This window comes from Lissotriton helveticus, chromosome 1_1 (assembly GCF_964261635.1).
Source record: "Lissotriton helveticus chromosome 1_1, aLisHel1.1, whole genome shotgun sequence".
NCBI classification, from domain to species: domain Eukaryota; kingdom Metazoa; phylum Chordata; class Amphibia; order Caudata; family Salamandridae; genus Lissotriton; species Lissotriton helveticus.
The window spans coordinates 170022899-170045919 of NC_136057.1; the positions used below are offsets into that span (position 1 = coordinate 170022899).

The window sequence follows — 23021 nt, forward strand, 5'->3', positions numbered from 1 at the left end:
GATTCGCCTGGAGTCTCCGCGGTGGTGGCCTCTTTTATCGTACCCACATCGGAAACTCTTGCCATAGCGTCCTGGAACATTGCTGGGATTAAAAACCACGTCCACTCTAGTGATTGGCTTGAGTTCATGGATAAATATGATGTCATACTACTCCAGGAAACCTGGGCTGTGGACCCAGTTTATAAGCAGGGTTATGTAAATTTTTATAAAGCAGCCACCCAAAGTGCTACTGGGAATACCAAAGGGCGAGCCTGCGGGGGGTTACTGATCTGGGTGCGACAATCCCTGGGCTATTGTATCACGGAGATAAGTGTACCTAACCCGGACCTCCTGATTGTTAGATTGGGAAGGACTGGCCACCAGGACCTGATATTGTTAAATATATATGCACGAGGCCTGCCAGGTGGCCGCACGCCACCATTGTTGGAGGTACTAGAATCTGCTCTGGCAGCCCTCGATTGTTCCAATGTCATCTTGCTTGCTGGGGACCTAAATTGTTGCTTTGAACCCCTACTAGACCCTGGGGACTGTTGGGGCTCCGTGGAGGACACAGTATGGGGCATACCTGAGCTGACGTCTGTAAAATCAGTACCTGCCACAGAGGCTGCGGTAAATTGGACGGCCTTTTGTCTTAATAGTGGCTTTAGGGCCTGTAATGGCCGAACTAAATCAGACCAGGGAGCCAGCTGCACCTTTGACAACGGGCTAAGAAGAAGCCGCATCGATTACATTCTGCTAAAAGTAGCAGATTGGCCTCTGATGCTGGACATGGAGGTAACTCCCCGCCCTGAAAGTGACCACAATCCCCTGACTCTGCAATTAAAGGTGCCAGGTCTAGTAAGATTAGAGGAACCTGGTATCTCACAGACGGGGGACACCTACTTAACAAATGATAGGAAGAGGGTAAAATGGTCCAAAATTGAGGGGGACGAGCTATTGAGAAACAAGATAACTAGTGTGGTTAACATTACTCTTAATGAAATGCTGACTCACGCTGAGTTGGGGGACAAAACCAGAGCAGCTGACCATATCTTAAATCTCCATAATCGCTGTTTTAAGGATCTAAAAATTCTGCTCTCTCAACCTCGCCGACAGGGAAATAACCTGGTACCCACTCGCCCCCACAAATGGTACAATAAAAAATGCAGGGAAGCACATACTGCCCTAGTTAAAGCTGTTAAGTCTCGGAATGCTAGCTTGGTGAAAGCCGCCAGGTCATCCTATAGGAAAGCACAAGGGGAGGCTAAAAGGGAGTGGGAGGATAAATACTGGTCCGACCTGTTGGTAGCCTCCATGTCCAGCAATCCCATCAAATTTTGGGAGATAGTTAAGTGGGGGAAGGATCCGGACGGTCGTATCCCCACAAACCATGTGCCCCCCAATGAATGGGTGACCTTCTATGCAACCCAGTTCCGTGCTGTTAACCCTACGCCATCCAGCACAATTGGAAAGACTCCCCACCCCACTACCCAAAGCGAGATCATCACTTTTACAGAAGGTGAGGTCGAGCTTGCATTACACTGTACCACGCGAGGGAAAGCGCCAGGTATGGATCTTATACCCGCTGACCTCTTCAAAGCTAACCCTGCCCTGTGGATACCATATATTGCCATGGTGGCAAACTCCATTGCTGCAGGCGCAGGCATACCCAAATCTTGGAAGGGGGCGGAGATCCTGCCGATTTATAAAAAGGGCAATAGGTCTAGTCCGGGTAATTACCGCCCGATTAGTCTTATTGACTCTATACAAAAACTTATCGCTCGCATGGTCCTGGGCAGGGTCCAAGGATGGATTGAGATGGAGGACATCCTATCCCCAATGCAGGCGGGCTTCAGATCAGGAACCAGCACCATCGACCAGGTGTTCAGATTTTGTTTGATCTACTGGAAGGTGGTGCTGCTTGGCGGCGGTACCATCTTTGCTGCGTTCATTGATCTGAAGTCCGCATTCGATCTTGTACCGAGGGAGAAAATGTGGGGAGTCCTGAAGACTCTAGGGATGCCAACCGAATTGCTTGACATGATAATTAAAATGCATAAGGACAACTTTGCAAGGGTAAGATGGGGCGCCCAGGGCCAGGTGACAGAACTCTTCCCAGTCACCCGTGGTGTCCGCCAGGGCTGTGTTTTGGCCCCTACTCTCTTCCTATTGTTTATTGACCAAGTTGTAAAATTCTTCGAATCGACCCCAACTGATGCTCCCATGCTGGCAGGACAGCGATTCCCAATGCTCATCTTTGCTGATGACACCTTACTCCTCTCCAGAACACGCAGCGGCCTACAGCGGGCCCTGGACCGCTTTGAGGAGTTCTGTGTCATCAGCGACCTCAAGGTGAATGTTGGGAAAACCAAATTTATGGTCTTAAGTAAGAACCGCACTGTCCGGAGTACAGTTAGTATGGGAGGGGTCAAGCTGGACCAAGTTGAGAACATGACATACTTGGGGGTTATGCTAGATAGTCGCTTGAAATGGAAAACACAAGTTGATGCCCAACATCTTAAACTTGCACGACTTACCGGCTGTTTACTGAGTGAGCAAAGGAAATCTATTACCAAGCGGGTCACACCAGCCCTCAAAATCTACGATGCCAAAATTAACCCTGCAATTCTATATGGTGCGGATCTGTGGGGTCATATGGATTTGCAGGGCCTGTTTAAAATACAGTGTAAGTTTCTCCGCAACTTGGTTGGTTTGCCACAGTCGTCCCCCTCAATCCCCCTTTGTTTGGATTTGGGATGCCCTCCAATTAACGAGCTGGCTAGATTCAGACTGGTTGCCTTCTGGAGGCGTCTATGGACCTCGCCCGACCTTACCTTATTTGCAAACGGGGTAGTAGAAGTAAGGGCAATCAGTGGATCGGAAAAAATTCCCTGGTTCCGAACTGTCAAATCGATCTTGACGGACATGGGCTTAGAGCACCTTTGGTCTTCCCCAGCAGTTAGTATTTTTCCAACCAAACAGGCATTTAAAGAATTGTACTGGTCCACGCTTCGCCTGAACAGAATAAATGCCTCCTGCTCTACTAGTCTTACTGGTAGGTTTCTTTGTTTTAAGTTGGACCCCATACGTGAACTTTACTGGGACACGGTCTCTAAATCCTTAGACAGGAAACTCTTCCACCAGTTTCGGGTGGGCACTTTGCCGTTGAATACCTTCACGAAAAATTGGTCCTCTAGCATCACGGATCAATGCAAATGGTGCCCAGGCCAGAAAGAAACAGAGGGCCATTTTCTGTTTGCTTGCCCCAAATACCATGCACCAAGGACCAAATGGCTAAAACCACTCTTTCAGAGACTGCCCATAAGAAAATCAGAAGAGGCTATCCATGTATTAAAAACTAACACACTGGAAATTATCACAGTGTGTATTGCCAAATATTTGGGTTGGGCGTGGATACTCAGGACAAAACAGTAGCTTAAATCTGGATAGCATGAATTTATTTACTTGCAATCCCATTTTATTTGGGGAAATTTGTCTTAGGGAACTTAACTCAGGATTGTCTACAAACTGTTTAATTCATTTTTAATGCTTAATTCCCTTTTAATGTATGTGTATTTAAATGTTAATTAATTATTGCTTGTAAAATTGTCTTTTATGATTCTTTTAACAATCGAAATAAAGACTTTAAAACCTGAGTACCAAACAAGTATGGTCTCAGCTTCTTCAGGGACCAAACCACAGCAAAGGCCTCCCTCTCAATGGCACTCCAACACTGCTCCCTGTGGAGAAGCTTTCTGCTTATAAAAGCAACAGGTTGGTCTTGGCCTTCATCATTGGTCTGGTATAGGAATGCTCCTATCCCCAGCTCAGAGTCATTCGTCTGCACAGTAAACTGCTTGGCATAATCTGAAGCTTTGAGAATAGATTCTGAACACATTTCCTCTTTCAGGGTGTCAAAAGCCTTTTGAGAGCTAATTGTCCAGTTTACCTTTTTGTGCATCTTCTTGGAGGTAAGTTCTGTGAGGGGAGCCACAATGGACCCATACCCCTTCACAAACCTCCTGTAGTACACAGTCAAGCCAAGGAATGCCCTGACTTGGGTCTGGGTTGTTGGAGCTGCCCAGTCCAGGATGGCCTGGATCCTGGGCTGTACCTGGCCTCCACCAACATGGTGGCCTAGGTACACCTTGCATTTGGATGCCTTGATAGTTAGGATTGCAGTTTGTAATGCATTCAAGACCTTCCCAGGGTGGATTAGGTGATCTGCCAGGTGGAACTAAAGACAGCAATATCATCTAGATAAGCTGCACTAATGGATTCCAATCCAGCAAGGACTTGATTCACCAACCTCTGGAAGGTGGCAGGAGCATTCTTTAAACCAAAGGGCATAACAGTACACTGACAATGCCCATCAGTTGTGCAGAATGCTGTCTTTTCTTTTGCTCCTGGGGCCATGCCAATTTGCCAGTACCCTGCATTTAAGTCAAAGGTACTTAGTAATTTGGCTGCACCCAATTTGTCTATCAACTCAACTGCTCTTGGGATAGGGTGAGCATTTGTCTGGGTGACAGAGTTGAGCCCTCTATAGTCCACATAGAACCTCATTTCTCTCTTTCCACCCTGTGGATGAGGTTTGGGGACTAAAACCACTGGGCTGGCCAAGGGGCTATCAGAGGGAGAAATAACCCCTAAATCCAGCATCTTGCTGACTTTAGCTCTGATGCTTTCCTTGACTTAATCAGACTGGTGATAGATTTTGTTTTTGATAGGTGAACTGTCACCATTGTCCACATCATGGGTACACCAGTCTGTCTGATCAGAGGTCATGGAAAAGAGCTTTGCATACTGCTGCAAGACTTGCTTTCAATCAGTCTGCTGTTGGGCAGAGAGGGTATCTGAAACGACAACTCCATCCACTGACCCATCTTTTGGGCTGTATGAGATGAGGTCAGGGAGAGGTTCACTCTCTGTCTCCTGATACTCATGAGTCACCATCAGCATGGGGATGTCTGCCCTGTCATGGAAAATCTTAAGGCGGTTAACATGGATCACCCTTTTGGGTGTCCTGCTTGTGCACAGGTAAACCTAGTAGGTGACCTCACTTTTCTTTTCTAAGATTGGGTAAGGCCACTTCATCTGTCCCGGAGAGCCCTTGGTGCCACTGGCTCCAAAACCCACACCTTTTGCCCTGGTTGAAATTCTACCAGTGCAGTTATTTGGTCATGCCAGTGCTTCTGAAGCTCCTGGCTGGCCTCAAGATTCTTGGATGCCTTTTCCATGTACTCATCCACAATATCTTGTTTGGGTTCTTGGAGAGACTTCTCCCAACCCTCTTTTACAAGACATAGGGCCCGATGTAGGTAGCCAAATGCCAGTCGGTAACGGCCGATTTCGGCCGTTACCGACCGGTATTTGAAGATGGAGATGTAGGGGCATGTTAAAATACAGAATCGGTAATTTTACCGATTCTGTAAAATACCGAATCGGTAAAATTACCGATTCTGTATTTTGACATGTAGGTAGCACTTAAATCAGTGCTACAGGGGTTTAAGAAGTCGTTATTTACCACCAACTAGAAGTTGGTGGTAAATAATGAAAACCCTTTCAAAAGCATTTTTTGTTGCTTTTAAAACGGTGCCATGTTGCAGACATACATGCCCTAAGGGCATGTATGTCTGCAACATGTGCACCCATGCACAATTGAGGGGTGCAACAGGGTGTCAAAGTGACACCCTGCCACCCTTCAATGTTTCCCCCAATTAACGAATCGGTATTTACCGATTCGGTAATTGACATTCATTCCTATGGGCCTACAGGCCCATAGGAAAGAATGTCAATTACCGAATCGGTAAATACCGATTCGGTAATTACCGAATCTTACCGATTCTGTAATGAATTTGGTAAAATTATCTAAATCCCGATTGCCAGTTCTTAAATACCGAATCGGTATGATTCGAGTATTTAAGAATCGGTAATCTGGGATTACCTACATCGGGCCCATAGTGGTCTCCTCACAGGATGGCCAAACAGAGGTTCAAAGGGGGAAACCCTACTCCCTTCTGAGGCACCTCTCTGTAAGCGAAAAAACAAGCATAGTAAGAGTACATCCCATCTCCTTTTGAGTTTTTAAAAAAAAAATATTTATTGAAGCATTTTTTTAAAATGTTTTATCCCCTCCACAATTTTACATAGAGAAACAAAATTTTAAAAAGTTCCGTATAGACCAAATGAGGTCTGTTGTGAATTGATCGCTTCCCCCCTCCCCCCTCCCCCCTCCCCCAAATTTAAGAATATACATAAGCAAAACAACAATTAAAGAAAAAATAAGAAAGAGAGAAAAAAAAAGAAAACAGAACATAATATCAAATTCTGTTATTTTCTCTTCTTCCCCACTCCCTTCCTTCCTTTTGTCCAATTATGGTAAACATAATATACATTATCTTCCTCTCCATCTAATTGCAAACAGAATAAATTATATAGTTATCCGACCGTATTCTGTAACCATTTTGTCAGTGGGTCCCAGATTTCCAGCCCAATCTTTTGTTTCTTCCTACCCTTTTTTTGGTATAAGGAAGGGGGGGCTAGGCTCCTTTTGAGTTTTTTAGTGAGCCCCATAATCATGCCTTTTAATGTCTTGTTGACTCTCTCAACAAGGCCATTGGTTTGTGGGTGATAAGGTGTAGTAAACTTGTACTGCACTCCACACTCTTTCCACATGTGTTTGAGGTAAGCAGACAAGTTGTAACCTTTGTCTGAAACCACCTTCTTAGGAAACCCTACCCTGGTGAAGACACCAATGAGGACTTTGGCTTGTGCAGGAGCTGTAGCAGTCCTAGGGCGAATTGCTTCAGGATACATAGTGGCATGATCCACAACCACTAGTATGAATTTCTTTCCTGATGCTGTGGGAGTATCACGTGGACCCACTATGTACACACCTAACCTTTTAAAGGGAACCCCAACTACTGGTAGTGATATCAAGGGGCTCTTTGGGTGTCCACCTGTTTCGCCACTGGCTTGACAGGTGACACGGGAGCTGACAAACTCCTTTAATTTCTAGTAAATTTCTGCCACCATTGATGGGTGCTAGGCCCATCGCTTCTCTCTCTCTCCCTCTCTCCCCCAGCAACCTGGTCTCTAGATCCAGGCTTTTCGTCAACCTTGGTAAAAGGCTGTCCTCAGTAGTACCTGATCCACCTGTTTGGCTTCTAGGTACCAAGAGGTTTACTCTTGGAGTCAGGGGCACTTGGGCCCTTTTCTTCCTATGAAGTGGGGTGAGGGGGGTTGCATGGCATCCTCATCCCCTCCTTCTTCTTCTTCTTCCTTCTCTGATTGGTCTTCACCATTTTCAGGTGGGTGGTCCTTAGCATACCCAGCCAACAGCTCCTGGAGCTTTTGTTTGGTGGGATGGGACCCCATGGTTATGTTTTTAATTTTACATAGGTACTTTACCTCCTTGAAAGACAAGTGAAGGTAAGGGGTGAGGTTGAGCGCCACAACCTGGTCCTCTATGCCATTGTGGTTATCTTCACTAATAGCTGGGTTCTTGTTTTCAGACATTGTTAAACAAATATTTCTAACCCCTCTAATCCTAGCTAAAGTGACTTTTTATTTTTCTAAAATTCTAAAGGGACTTATCCAAGGTCCTTACAAGACTTTTGGTAATTTTGCAAAAATGCCAATTTTAACAATTTAAGAGTTCTGTTGTGTGATCAAGTGGCAACCAAGTAGTCCAACAAATGCAAAGTTGTATATCCCACCGCTGATCCACCAGTGTAGGAAGCTGGTTCTGTATATACTATACCTAAGTGAGGTGTAGTGTGCGCAGAGTCCAGGTAGGCAGAGGTAAAAGTAGATAGCACCTTAGGCTTTATCAGAGGGTAGTGTTAAGCATTTGTTGTACACGCTCAGGCAAGAAATGATGTCACATACTCAAAGACCAAACTCAGACCAATTTGTTTGTATCAAAAATATTATTTAGTTATTTTATTTCTAGAACCAAGCCAAGCCGGGTGCAGGTATGTGAAATAATACTTAGCAAAATCTTATGCTGTGATTTACAGTCTAATGCAGGTTCAAATGCAGTTGGTTGAATTACAGGCAAGTCAGCCGTTCGAAATTACTTTTGAGTTACTTTACAGATTACTGTTTACCTTAATTTTTAGATTACTTTTTAAGTTACTTTTGCTAATCAGTGAGATTTGCCTAGATATCACACTGAGACATTTCTTAGACAAAAGGTAAGTAATTGACTGTTAGTACATTTGCAGTTCTTCAATGTTTCATACATACCAACTTCACACTTAGAAGAATTTTCAAGGAAAAGCAGGCAATGCAATCGTATGGAAGGAAATGAAGTTAATAGTTTACAGGTAAGTACTTATTTGTGGGAGTTGGTATTCTGGGATTAGAACCAAGGTTCTCCAGGGTCAAGGATGCACTCTCAGAACACACTCAACGGCACTTTGGCGCCCTGGTGCAGAGTGCTGAGGCTCAATGTTATCCAATGGGCCTCAGGTTGGTAGCTGCTCACGAGCAGGGAACAAGGTTGTGGGAGTGAAGCTCCTGGTGTCAGGCTCAGGGCAAAGGAGACCCGAGTTAGCCCCCAAGGTACACCTCCAGCGGCACAGGGGCGGCTGGATGCAGGGTGCTGTTTTGGCATTGGATGCCCTGTTGATTTCAATGGGTATTCTCCGGTTACATCAAATTCTGCAGGCTTGCGACAAAGATCTTCTGAAGGTGACTACCGATTGGAGAGGTAAGTTAAGGTGCCTGGGGATGCTGGGACATCGTCATTTGGGCCACCCAAGGCCGTGGGACGTCGGGTGCAGGGGTGTCTTTAGGCTTTGGGTTTTTCTTACCAGCTCCGGTTGTGGTCGGGGGAACTTCCAGAGCATGGATGCAGGCATCAAATGGATATTTGAGGCAGGTTAGAGATCGCCAGATTTCAGGTCAGGAGCGCTGGGAAGACCTCCTTGTTGGGTTGGGCCACTCGGGCTGTGGCGTCGGGTTCAGAGTGGTGTCGACTTGCAGATTTGACTGGTGCCAGAGTCTATCTCCCGTGAGCACCAGATTTGCTCACCCACAAAGTCTTGGGTTCTTGAGCGCTGCTGGCTGCAGGACACACCTGGATTTCGCTGGAGCAGGTTCGAGGTAGGGACAGGCCGGTGGGGCTTGGGCCAAGTCAGTGGGCATCCTCCTCTTCTTAGTTCAGCATTGCTTTTTCGGTCCTTCTGCTTCTCTTCTTCTGGTCAGTTATTGTTTGAGGAGGCAAACTTTGTGGTTGCCCCTAAATACTAGATTATGGGGCGTTACAGGTAAGTAAAGGTCGGGACCAATGGGTCCTTTCCTTGGGGTGGGTACACCTCCCCCTATTGTGCCACCCTCCAGTGGGAGGGGGCATATGCCTCTCTCTGGTTGGCTGGGTCACCCAATCTGCAAGATGGTGGGGACTGAGAGTTGTGCTTCACCTCACCTCCCCCACCTGAGGTGTGGTGTTGGAAAAAGGTGGGCAAACCTCCCTTCCTCACTTCCTTTCACATGTTTACGAAGAACTACTGCCTGAACAGTCATGTGTGGCGTGATGGTCATTTTGCCCGTTAGGTCCGACAGTACTTTTTAGTCTAATCCATATCGCAGCCCCTCCTCCGGGGAAGTATTGCTTGGGTATTGATTGTTTTGGGAAGCGTTTTATACAGTGCGAACTTGACCCGAATCGGGTATCAGAGCGCTTTACATAGCACCAGTTACGTTACATGAGGACACACACATTCATTTTTGTTAGGCACGGGGAGATTGTGATTTGCCCAGAATCACAGGATGTTCAGCGTCATTGTCGAGACTCGAACCCAATTCCCCAGATTCGAGGTCGAACACCCTAGCTGTTAAGCCAACTCCTCTCATATCTATTCTAAGGTAAGGAATCTGCGGCTAAAAGTCTCTTACCTTGTTACTTACTTACCTTGGGTAAAGCCATATGTGGTAAAGACTCTGTCTAGCCACGGATTCTTTACTGACCTACTCATCATCTCTGCTCTGCTAACCGATTTCAGAATTAAGGTCTGTTCCAATTTTAAGGTCCCCAGCTTAATGCACCAGTGGTCAGTGTTCTTTGTGGGTCCATGCTTCTGACTTGGAAAGTCACGAAATGAAACTTACATCAGTACGCTGGGGTGGCGTCTATATGGAAACCTCACTCATCACTTCCAGCATGAACAATGCCACGCAGAGCCTAACGACACCACCTACCGGTGCACAGGGGTATTGGTCACCAAAAATTTCCGGATCCAGCCTGACAACTGGGGAATATTCTAAGTTAAGGAATCAGCGGCTAGATCGAGCATCTACCAGTTAAGGTGTTAACAAAAGTAAGTAACTTGTTCGTCTGTGGTGCATTGTAACTGATCTTCCCCATTGTTGTCGTTGGAAATGTACTCTTTTTTTATGTTACTTGGTGGCTCATAAAACTGAGTGAGAGTTTCTGGTCACATGCAGGTGGTAGAGGACAACATGATGGAATCTGAGAACCCAGTCTGCCGCAAGCAGCTTCTGGCCAAACTGCCTCGTCATCATCCTCTTGTGCTGAAGGAGACTGGGAGCGACGATGGTGAGTTTTGCAAGAATCACTTTGGCATCTCCATTTGTGCTGCACTGCTCTCCTCATATTTGGTCTTCTCCAGCTTTGGATCTTTCATAGATAGATGTGCTTTTGAATATCCCCTGTTGTCCTACTGAGACCCTCCTGCACTTTTACTCCGGTTTATGTGGTGGCTCATTAATGGCCTGATTTAGTGCCTGGTGAATAGAGTTTACTCCGGCAGGATGGCAGAGGACAGTATCTCCACTAACCTGAGGGACTTCTTACTACCAAACTTCAAGTTTCTGCCAGCCCTGTGAATAACTCTCTAAATTAACTGAAACTTATTATGGTATAAAGATGTGGCCGAATGGGCCCCTAGCGGAGGAAGTGAACATGAAACGTGCTCGCACGGATGAGTAATTGGAAGATCTAGTGGACTGGGCAACCCTCATGGAGAACATGAATCAGAGGGAGGGATAGCAAGGAGATGAAGGAACAGAGGGAGAAAGCACACAAGAAAGAGACACAGAGGATGTTTAGGAGTACAAACAAAGGCAGATAGTGATGAAACAATTGTAGACCTGAAATGCATGAGAGCACTGTTGGTCCAAACTTACATGACGTGCACAGGAAGCTGATGTGATGAGCGAATATTTACAACGCGATAATCCTCATCACATCTTTATTTTGCATTCGAATAAATGCATAAAAAGTACATAAACTCATCTAAGTGTAGTATACATCATATAAAACAACGGTTGAGCTTTAGTAACTGTTAAAAAAGAGGTTAGATTCATAAAACAGCTATAACATTGATTTAAAAGTGTAAAACCGTATACATAAAATGGCCTGCCCCCACTGGTGGGTGTTAGTGCAAGTTCTAAAAGTGTACCCCATGTGGATTAAAGTGCATTTTTCTGATTTTAAGAACAGCGAGCAGAAATTTGCCAAGCATAAAACATATGTACGGAGTTTCGAATAATCAGGAAGTTTCATGGGCTTGTTTGTGCGATCGAATACAGAATTCTTTCCAACAGTGGAATAATTGTTTTCCGCTATTCCGTGTAGAATGAACACAAGAATAAAAAATGTGAAATAGATTGGGGGGGAAAGACCGTCACAAGGGCAGAAAGATAGCTGGTTTATCGAAAATACTTGTGCCGGATAGGCGGCCATTAATGGAATATAATTCAGTCTAAATCTAGTTAATACAAAGCAGTGGCTGATGATCAATGAGATGTAGGATGAATGACCACTACTTGGAGTTGGTGATGCAAAGTATGTATTCACTCTGATTTTATTTAAATTTTCTCACAACGCGATAAGTAAAAGTGAATGTGTCTGGTTCCCTAATGTTAACCGAGGGCAACACTGGGGCTTGCGTGACCACACTGTATTGGTTGCTGGTTTAGGGTTTGTTTATTATGCAAATAGAATGTACATGTCCTTATTGGTGGGCTATGGTTTACCTGTATGTATACCAAATGAACAAATCTATTATGCTCGTTGAAGGATACTGTACGATATAAAGTCTAATAAAAAGTTTACTTTTTTTTTTTGCTGAAACCGTTGTGTTGCCTTTTTTTCTCAAAATGTAGTAAAAGTTTGACAGACTATACCATCAGCCATGACAGCAGGCTGTCAAACTTCTCAAAACTTTTTTTTGGTTTTCCCCAAAAACTTCCAAAGCAGAATTTTGTTTGTGATGGAAAAAAAAATAACAATCACTTAACCCCTTAAGTGCTGCCGTCGGCCAACGGTCGTCACGGGCACTACCTCCCCAGTGCTGCGTGCGACCGCTGGACGTCCAGTTCAGCCCCGGATAATGGACAGCGCAGCACTGGGGAGGTATGTTTACGAAGCTCCCAAGTGGTTAAGGATCTAACTGATTCCTATTCTCTCATCTGGGCAGATATATTGGTAGGCCAACACTTACTCATGATGTGAATTTTGCCTTTTGTTTGAGATCTGCTAGTTCTAGAAAATTGGTTCAGGATTCCAGTTAATCACCCGCAATGAGTAGAATGGTACACCGTGCTGGGGGTGTCAAGATAGGAATAGTTGGGTTGTCGACGAGCTCGTTGACTGTGTAGCAGTTCCTTGATGCATATCATTTTCAGTTGGCTTTCTACTCCTGCCCAGAATGTTTGCAGGGAATTCTTGGTTTTGTGGTGAGAATCTTTTCTGTATTCACATGCTGTTCATTATTCCGCTATCCAATAGCTGGGTACGGAATTCCCCAGTATCCTTTTTGGGGGGGGGGAAAGGGGCGTTGACGATACTACCATTTTGTGTCTCATCCAGCATCTCCAGACGTCTTACATCCTCCCCGGAAACTCCCATCTTCAGATTTTTTTTCCCGCCGTTAAGTCTGGAAGCATAGCTGAAGGCTCTCCAATCTGCAAAATTAAGAAGTTTGTCCAAAGTTTCATCGATAAAACACCAAAGAAGTTCACTAAGAGATACTGGAGAAGAATAATTTGATCGTATAATTTGGGACCATGTCAAAGAAAGCTTGGACAGGGGTCCTCCTCTTCCACGTGAGATGGAGAAGACTTTTTCAAATTCTGCCTGAAAACCCACCACAAATGCACCCAAAAGACACCTTTCCAATGTTGCCCCAAGTGCCACCACAGATTTGCCCCGAAGGACAACCATCAGGTGTGTAACCTTTGCATCCAGCTCAACAAAAAGAGGGATGAGTGAGTGGCCTGTGTAGATTCCAAGTCAAAGAGGGTGAGAGCAAGGGACAAACAGAGGCAGGCACACTACGCCATGGAAGACCAGAAGCAGATTCCATCGCTTAAAGACCTAGGTTTGTTGAGCGACGACTAGGAAAATACTGCCGAAGGTGCAGAAGGAGAAAGCTCGGAAATCGAGATGCAAATCGTTGATGTCAAGAGCAAATATCGCAAGCCGAAAGCGTTAGAAAGTGGCTCTGTATATAGTGGATCAAAGTAAGGTACCGTGTGCAGAGTCCACAGTCCCCAGAGGAATGGCAGAGATTAAAGTTAGATATAACGTTACTCACTAAAGTGGTAGCTTGGTCGAGAAGTAAGACAGTATCAGAAGACCGTGTAAAGCACTTGTTGTACACACTTAGTCAGCAAATGGTCTCACACACTATATAGTTGTTTATTTTAGAGCCACAGTAGCTATCATAAATACTTTCTCAGAATGAGATGTTGCAATTGAATACTTTCAAATAGCAATAGATTTTTTTAATGCAATAGATACAGTTGTTGCAATAGTTAAACAGTTAAACACAAAATAACATTGAGCTCTATGGGAGTTTTTAAGTAAATGCAATTAAATCACTTTGCGAAAGTTTTTCTAACTCAGGGCTGGGTCCTGGATTCAGCCCTGGTGCATTTCCTGTAAACAGTTGAAAGAAATCGTTTTTGTTACACAGGTGATTTTTAAGGAATATTTGTATGTTTTGAAAATCGACAGAAGAAATTCTGGCAAAAAACAGGCAATGTATTCCTATGGAGGGAAATGGAGTTAACAGTAAATCACGGTTATAATTACTTTTCAGGTTCAGTGCTGGTCTCAAAGATACAGCACTGGGATCTCTCCTGATAACAGGCGAGTAATTTTGTTTTAGTTGATCGGCTGATTTTTAGTGAAAGTTGCAAAACTCGAAACTTAGAAGAAATTCTCCGTGAAACCCAGCCAATGTTACCCAATGGAAGAAATCAAGTTATCGGTCTTTGGGTATGTACTCGGCTGACAGAGTTAAGGTTCTTGGGGTAGACTCAGGGGTCTCCCTGGGTCAGGTTAGTACAGTTGTTACACCCTCAGCGGCACTGGGGCAGCCGGGTGCAGAGTGAGTATACCCAATGTTATCCTACGGAGGATAGGGGCCTTCGGTTGGTGGCTGCTAGCAGGCAGGCCACACGGCTGTGGGAGCTGAGCTCCTGGTCACTTACTCGGGGCAAGTGGGGAAGTAGAGTAGGATAGTTGCTGGCACTCGGGCGGCTGGTTGCAGGGTGCTTTTGGGCGGTCGGGCGCTCAATGTTATTTAATGGGAAAGTTACAAAGTGAACAAAGGCTGCAGGCTCGGGGATGGAGATTCTTCAGGTGCGACCACCACTTCGAGAGGTAAGTTGGGTTCTTGGAGAAGAGGTAAGAACCCCGAAGGAGGGCACAAGGGGCCGTGGGGCACCGGGTGCAGGGGTGTCTTTTGGCGTCGGGAAATCTTACCCTCAGCTGGTCGTGGTTGGAGGGGTTCCTGGTTGTGAGGCTGCAGGCGTTAGGTTCGTCGAGGAGGGTCCTTGGGCACTGGATTCGTGGTCACAATCGCTGGGGGGGACGTCCTCAGGGTCTTTGTCCACTCAGACACGGGCCGGGCTCGGTGGGTGCAGAGTGTGCTGGATTTGCGGTTCCTGGCTGGCACCAGGGGTTGTTGCTGTTTGAGCAGAACTACTGCTCGTGGGAGTCCCAGGCTTTAGGTGAGCAGGGCAGTCAGGTCCTCCGGGGTTTTCGAGGTTGCTGACAACAGGAGACGCCAGGGTTTTAGCAGGAGCAGGTTAAAGGATCGACAGGTATGTGGGCTGGGGCCAAGTCAGTTGGTGTTGTCCTCTTGTTAGCAGCTGCCCGGCAGGTCTTCTTTCTTCTTGTTCTTCTTCTTGTTTCAAAATCGGCATCTGAGGATGGAAGGATCAGGGTGCCCCTAAATACAAAATTTAGGGGCGTTACAGTTAGGGCAAGGGTAGGGACCAATGGATCCCTGCCCTGGGGTGAGTACACCCCCTAACCTGCCACTCTCCAGTGGGAGAGTGGCAGGAGCCTAATACTGATTGGGTAGGGCTCCCCATTCTCAAAATGACGAGAGCCCCGAGTTGTGCTTTACCTCGCCTCCCCCACCTGAGGGGTGGGGTTGGCACAGGCTGGTACACCCCTTTTCCTTCCTTTGTGTTCGAGGCATGTGGGCTGCTAAATTCATATCTGTAGCATAGATCGCCGCCTAGTGTTGGGTCCGGATGATTGCACATTGTTGTCCTGGAAGAGTCTTCGAAGTATCACGAGATAGGTGGCTCCTCCCCTGGACTACAGTGCGCATGGGCATCGACTCCATCCCCAGATTGTTTTTTTCCGCCATTGGGTTCGGATGTGATTTCGACGTCTCCTGTTCGGAATCGTAAAAGTACTTTATCAAGGCCAAAAGGCCTTATTGGCGCCGTCTGTATTGTTCGCGTTCGGTCCCGTCTATCTTCCAGCTCGTGGAGTCGGATATCCGGGGGGTCATGAGACTCTTCGGTGATCGGGGCCTAGTCGACGCAGCAAGACTTCGGCGGCATGGAGCGGAGTCCATTCAAGAAATGTCCCGTGTGTGGATCCAAGTACCCACACATCGACGTCCATCCTGTGTGCAACAAGTGCCTGTCGCCGGACCACGACAAGGCCAACTGTATGGCCTGCTCCAGATTTCGATCGAAGAAGACGATCAAGCTTCGGCGCGTGGCGCGCCTTGAGGCCCAGCGATCGGCTCCAGCACCGGTAGACATCTTTGACGACCCCGCGGAAGACGAGCAAGTGCGTCACCTGCAGATTTCCCCTACCCCGGTGGAGGTCGAGTCCGAAGACGGAGCTGACGACCACAGTCCCGACATTGAAAAATCGTCGAGAAGGTAGGGGACGACGACGAAGCATATGGGGCCATGGAAGATAGCTCGGAGCCCCCGTTCGTACTCTTACAAAGGCTCAGGTCACGGGATCGCCACGCGGCCTTACCCACTACCTTACACCTCGATCCACGGCCCCGCCTTCCGGCTCAGCTACGGACACCTCCGCTGAGCCGCCATTACTGAAAACGAAACCCTCAGTACCGGTGAAAACAAAGATGGCCGACGCGCCATCGAAACCGAAGACGTCCGCTCCGGTGCCGACGCCGTCGTCTTCGGGGGCCCCCAAACAGGCGCAAGCTGCCGACCAGGCTAAGGTGCCGAAGGTGGTTAAGGAGCCAGGCTCGAAGAAGCCCATCGGGTCGGGGGGTCTACCAAGGGAGACAAGCCGACGCCCAAGAAGACTGCCGAGCCTGCATCGGGAAAGTCTGTCGCGCCGAAGACCAAGGGGCCCGTTGACGCGAAGTCGGTGAAGGCCGCAGAGCCGAGGTCTGGGGCCGTGACCCCTAAAGGAAAACGGGCAGGAACTGTTGGAGTCTCCCCCCCGACAGGTGTTGGATGGTCGGGGGGCAGTGACAGGGAGTCACTGTTTGTTGGCGGCAGAGGAACGGGAACTGTTGTTGCCTCTGCCTCTACCCTTGGCACTGTTTCCTCTGTATCCACATCTGCCCTGCTTGCTGTAGGAGGATTGCGCACCACTTTTATTGAATGGCGTCTGCTGCGACATGTGCCCTCTGTTAACACCTCGAGTGCCTGAGCGACGAAAAGTGTTCCCTCTAAATTGTTGTGACTGGAGAGCTCCCATGGACTTGGCAGTCTCGGTATCTTTTTTGATCTTCTCTAGGGTGGTGCCCGTCTGGAAGTCCATCACCACAGACAGGTGGGTCTGGAAACTTATCCAGTTCGGCTATTGTTTAGAACTGACATCCACCCCACCACCCATGCCCCCAAAACACCGTCCTATGTCAGCAGAGCACTTGCACTTATTGCAGCAGGAGGTTCTAGTGATGCTGCAAAAAGGCGCAATAGAGCTCGTGCCGGTGGAGGAGGAAGGCACAGGGGTTTATTCCCTGTACTTCTTAATCCCAAAAAAGGACGGCTCGCTCAGACCGATTCTAGACCTACGCCCCTTAAACCAGTACATTCTTTCAGAACACTTCCACATGTTGACACTGCAGCAGGTTCTTCCCTTGTTGCAACAGGGAGACTTCCTCGCAACCTTGGACCTCAAAGACGCTTACTTTCACATTCCACTCCACCCCTCCCACAGAAAGTACCTCAGGTTCACCATCCAAAACAGGCATTACCAGTTCAAGGTACTCCCCTTCGGAGTGACCACTGCTCCCAGAGTGTTCACAAAATGTCTGGCGACAGTGGCGGCACACCTTCGGAGACAGAGTATACATGTATACCCTTATCTGGACGACTGGCTCGTGCAGGCAAAGTCAGCCCAGCAGTGCGCCGCAGACATGTCCCACACCATTCACCTCCTTCACAGTCTAGGATTTACACTGAACTACCCGAAGTCACACCTTCAGCCAGCCCATGTGCGGCAGTATTTAGGCGCGACGATCAATACTCTGGCTGCCACAGCTCAGCCAAACCCAGCGAGGATCGACAACATCCAGGCGCTGATCCAAAAGTTCAGACCACAACACTCACTCCCAGCGAGAGTGTTCATGCAGTTGATAGGCATGATGGCCTCCTGCATCTTCATAGTCCCGCACGCGAGACTCCATATGCGTCCGCTCCAAGAATGCTTAGCGCATCAGTGGACTCAGGCTCAAGGACAACTAAACGACCTAGTGTTGGTGACGGGTCGGGCATACAGCTCTCTGCATTGGTGGAATCCACACAACCTTTGCAAGGGCCGACCGTTCCAGGAGCCTGTGCCACAGATTACACTAACAACGGACGCGTCTCTCCTGGGATGGGGGGCTCATGTGCTCCACTATACGGTGCAGGGACTATGGACAACGCAACAAAGGAAGATGCACATCAACTACTTGGAGCTGATGGCAATCTTCATGGCACTCAAGTCCTTCAAAGTACATCTGTGCAACAAAGTCGTGTTGATCCGGACGGACAACATGACAGCCATGTACTACATTCAAAAGCAGGGAGGTACGCACTCTCCACTGTTGTCTCATCTGGCTCAGAGCATGTGGAAGTGGGCCATTCAGAGGAACATCTTCCTCATGGCGGAACACCTCCTGGGCACGGACAATCAGATGGCGGATCTGCTCAGCAGGTACAGCCACCAGATGCACGAGTGGGAGTTACATCCATCAGTACTCCGCCCGTACTTCCAGCAGTGGGGTCATCCAGAGATAGACCTGTTTGCCACGGAGGAAAACGCAAAATGCCAAAGCTTTGCCGCCAGGTTCCCTCACCCACTATCACAGGGCAATGCGATATGGATGAACTGGTCAGGCAGATTTGCGTACGCTTTTCCCCCAGCGCCTCTCATTCCGCTGGTGGCAAGAAAGCTCAAGCAACACTCGCTGACGCTCATCCTAGTTGCTCCAACGTGGGCGCGACAACCGTGGTACACCACGTTCCTCGAACTCTCCGTGGTACCACATCAAAGACTGCACCTCACACCCCGGCTCTTGACGCAGAACCGTGGCGACATTCAGCACCCGGATCCGCAGCAGCTCAATCTGGCGATCTGGCTCCTGAGGTCTTAGAGTTTGGCTACCTTGATTTGCCCCCTGAACGCATGGACAACATCCGGGAGGCAAGGAAGCCCACTACCAGAGCTTGCTATGCAGCAAAATGGAAGCGGTTTGTCATCTACTGTACCGAGCACGCTATCAACCCGCTCGATGCCTCCATTCCTAATATCATCTGCAATCTGTTGCATCTTTACAAATGCAATCTAGCATACGCTTCCATTAGGATACACTTATCCGCCATAGCGGCTTATCTCCAAAACAGGCAGCATCTCTCTGTCTTCAGGGTGCCTGCCATTAAAGCATTCCTGGAAGGGCTGAAGCGGGTCAACCCTCCCAGGACCCCGCCAGCTCCTGTGTGGAACCTCAATGTGGTGCTCACCAGATTGATGGGTCCCCCATTTGAACCTCTGCATTCATGTGAGCTTCAGTTCCTCACATGGAAAGTGGCTTTTCTCATTGCCATAACGTCTCTAAGACGTGTTAGTGAGCTACAGGCGCTCACCATCCAAGAGCCATTTATACAAATTCATTCAAACAGGGTGGTGCTGCGCACTAACCCCAAATTTCTCCCTAAGGTGGTGTCGCAGTTTCATGTCAATCAAACTATCGAACTGCCCGCATTCTTTCCCAACCCAGAAACGGTAGCAGAAAGGATGCTCCATACGCTTGATGTCAAAAGAGCGCTTATGTACTACATTGACAGAACACAACCTTTTAGAAAGACACAGCAACTCTTTGTTGCCTTCGCAGCCCAGCACAAAGGCAACCCCATTTCCAAAGCAGGAATAGCCAGGTGGATCGTTAAGTGTATTCAGATTTGCTATCAGAAGGCTAAGCGCACTTTAACGGTCCCCCCCAGGGCACACTCCACACGCAAGTTGGGGGCCTCCATGGCATTCCTGGGTAACATTCCTTTGGAAGACATTTGTAGGGCAGCCACATGGTCTACACCACATACGTTTACCAAACATTACTGTGTAGATGTGCATTCCAAACAGCAGGCAGCTGTAGGACAGGCTGTTCTTAAAACACTTTTTCAGACTTCTGCAGCTGGCACGGGCGGCCGCCGTTAATGGAGGGACTGCTATGTATTCTATGCTACAGATATGAATTTAGCAGCCCACATGCCTCGAACTGAATATGCTACTTACCAGTATGCATCTGTTCTTGGCATGTAGGGCTGCGAACATTCATATCGCCCGCCCTCCTCCCCGGCGCCCGTAGCGGCTGCAGACTTTTCTTACATTTTATCTCTAGCATGGCCATCACTTTCACTGTTAAACTCCATCTTTGCCACAATGGCTAAAAACAATCTGGGGATGGAGTCGATGCCCATGCGCACTGTAGTCCAGGTGAGGAGCCACCTATCTCGTGATACTTCGAAGACTCTTCCAGGACAACAATGTGCAATCATCCGGACCCAACACTAAGCGGCGATCTATGCTACAGATATGAATGTTAGCAGCCCTACATGCCAAGAACAGATGCATACTGGTAAGTAGCATATTCATTTTCCCGCCTGTCTTCCCACCAGAGAGGGGGCCAGTTGCTGAGTACAGCAAGTGGTATGGGGAGGCTCACATAGGCTTTGAAGCCTCCCCTGCCCATCCTGGGGGAGGAGACCTAGCACCTCATCCCAGGATGTGCATTGTTGCAGGCCCAAGAAATCGGAGGGCTCTCTACCCAGGGGTCCAGCAACATGTCTGCTGGGTGGCAGTCTAGGCAGCCTCTCAGTCATGAAGCTGGTTGTGGGTTAGTTTCAGGGGGCAACTCTAAGTTGCCCTCTGTCGTGCATTTTACATTAAATCCCACACTGGCATCAGTGCGGGTTTAATGTGCTGAGAAGCTTAATACCAAACTTCTCAGACTTCAGTGTAGCCATTATGTTGCTGTGAAGTTCGTAATGACAACCTCCCAGCACCATATACTCTTAATGGCATCACTGCACTTAGTGCCCAGGAATGGCCCTGGGTACTGTAGGGGCACAGGGCTCATGCACCTGTGCCCACACCACTGGCATAGTGCACCCAGCTAGAGGGGTGACTGAGGTATGCCAGGGCAGTGTGTTTGTGGGCATGGCACATAGGGATGTGTGCCATGTCGACTCTCTGTTTTGCTCTACACCAAGACACTCCGCCTGCAAAGGCAGTGTGTCTGTGTCAGGGCACAGGGTCTCTAAGGGTGACACAATAAGTGCTGCAGCCCATAGGGGCCTTCTCAGGTCACAGTGACCTGGGTACCTGTGGTACCATTTACCAGGGGCTGACCTGTGGCCAGAGATGCCAATTTGGTTGTAGTTTTGGGGAAAGAACACAGGCCCTGGGAGCCTGATTGGCAGGGACCCAGGGCACACCAAGTCAAAGTGCATCAGAAATCTAGCAAAAGGGGGTGGGGGGGGGGGGGGGGGTTACTGCAACAGAAACCCACTTTCTCACATGTCCTCCACCCGGTGCTGGAGTTCTTCAACCTGTTGCTGAAGCCGAGCAACCACCTCAATAGTTCCTTGCATCTCGGATCCATGTCAGAGAGTGTCTTTGAGTTTATTACAACCTTCTCCGATAGCTTCTTATGATTGGCTCTGAGGAGACCTACATCAGTTATGAAAGCTCCCAGCTGGTGCTCCAGTACTGCACGGGATTCCCTGATTTCTTTGAGGATGACGTCTAATTTGTATGGGGGAGGATCGAATGTAGGGGGCACAACATCGTCTGCAGTCATGGGAAAGGAAAGGAACCATCTGTTACACTAGGGTGCGCCTCTTCTGAGGGTCTATCTGGTTCCCTTTTATGCAGCCCATTCTGCAATAGGTCGCCTAGTTTAGACCTCCACTGTGTACAAAGGGTCCACACCTAAAAGCCAGTTGACCAAAGGGGCTCCTCCAGCAGTCCCCTTCTCCTGGTTGGCCTGCAGTAGCAACACTTAGGGGAAGCTAGCTCCAGGGATCCGACCTACGTGTGGGTGCACAGGCACGAGGTCCAGACCTCGGCTGGTCTGTCCCACCGTGGGGTCTGTGACGGATCTCTCTGGGCGTGTCTTAAACCGAGCTCTGCCATTGTGGGGACTGTCAGTCTCTTCGGTGGAAACACAGTAATCCCAGAGGAGCAGCACCGATCTCGCAAATTATCCCTTCCTGCGCGCCAGTTCTCTGTGTTAGGCTGCAGTTGGTGCTGGTGGCTGTAAGGAGGAATCGGTCCTCTGCACAGCTCTCCGGTGGGCCCCAAATGTTGCTCTCCATCCAGCGAGTGGCCCTCGAGCCCCTCTTCTCAGGGAGACTGAACCCAGCCACTCCTGTAGGCTGGGCCAAGCTTCCCCAGCAGGCTGCATCACCCCTCTGCCGCGGGCCCGCCCGGGCTGCTCAGTTCCGGGCCTTCAGTTCGCCAAGGGGGCAGCGTGGCGCATCCTTTTCCCCATTCTGGGCGGGAGGAGGTTTTCCAGGGGCGAGGGATGGAGGAAGGTAACAGGACTCACTGACTGCACCCTTGGGTCCCTCCAACTCGAGCACTTGGTTTACGGGCGTGCAGGCTAGCGGAGAGGGCCAGGAACCAGAGATAGTGCACCTTAGTCTGCGATCCGGCAACACCGCCACATCCCGATGTCAACATCCGTTAATGGTGAGTCCAGCTCACGGGTCTGGCCAGACAGGCCCAGCAGTCCCCCAGTTCCACATCCCGGGCAGGCACTTCCAGGCCCCCCCATGCCTGAGACTATCAGCATAGATCCTCGGGGTCCCTTCACTCTGGCAGCAGTCCTCTGCTGGGGGTGTGCCACACCTGCGCTTTGGGATTATATGGCTGCACTTTGGGACAGTAGAATTGTTTTTACATTTGTCTTCATTTTGGGAAATATGATGAATTACAATTTGAAGAAGAACCTGTTTTGAACTGAGAATACTTCAACTAAACACGGCTGTTCCTACAATTGAAATATATGGACTTACAAAGGAAATTAATTACTAATCAATGGCGTTTTCATTTTGTTTACTATTTAGTGCTCAGGGAGGAATTATTTTCTAGTACCTGCCGTGATCCGTTCGGCCCACTGGTAGGGCCCACTCCCCCAGGTTGGCTCCGGGAGTCCGCAGCACAGCGGGTAGTATATGGGTCAAGCCGAGCACCGGTGAGTGCCCAGGAGGTCACCCCGTAGCCGTGCCAGAAAGGCGCCAGTGGCGGTCCCATCCAGTAGCCCAGGGCCTTTCAA

General features: G+C 48.5%; 1 protein-coding gene across 2 annotated transcripts in view; it reads left to right on the forward strand.

Moving 5' to 3' along the window:
- The window catches only part of KDM4A (lysine demethylase 4A), a 458146-nt gene that overhangs the window by 301419 nt on the left and 133706 nt on the right, over positions 1–23021 (forward strand). For both annotated transcript variants that reach the window (XM_078660668.1, XM_078660737.1), the window contains one exon: positions 10435–10546. In XM_078660668.1, coding sequence (XP_078516794.1) covers positions 10435–10546 — 112 coding nt within the window. The remainder of the gene's footprint in view (positions 1–10434; positions 10547–23021) is intronic.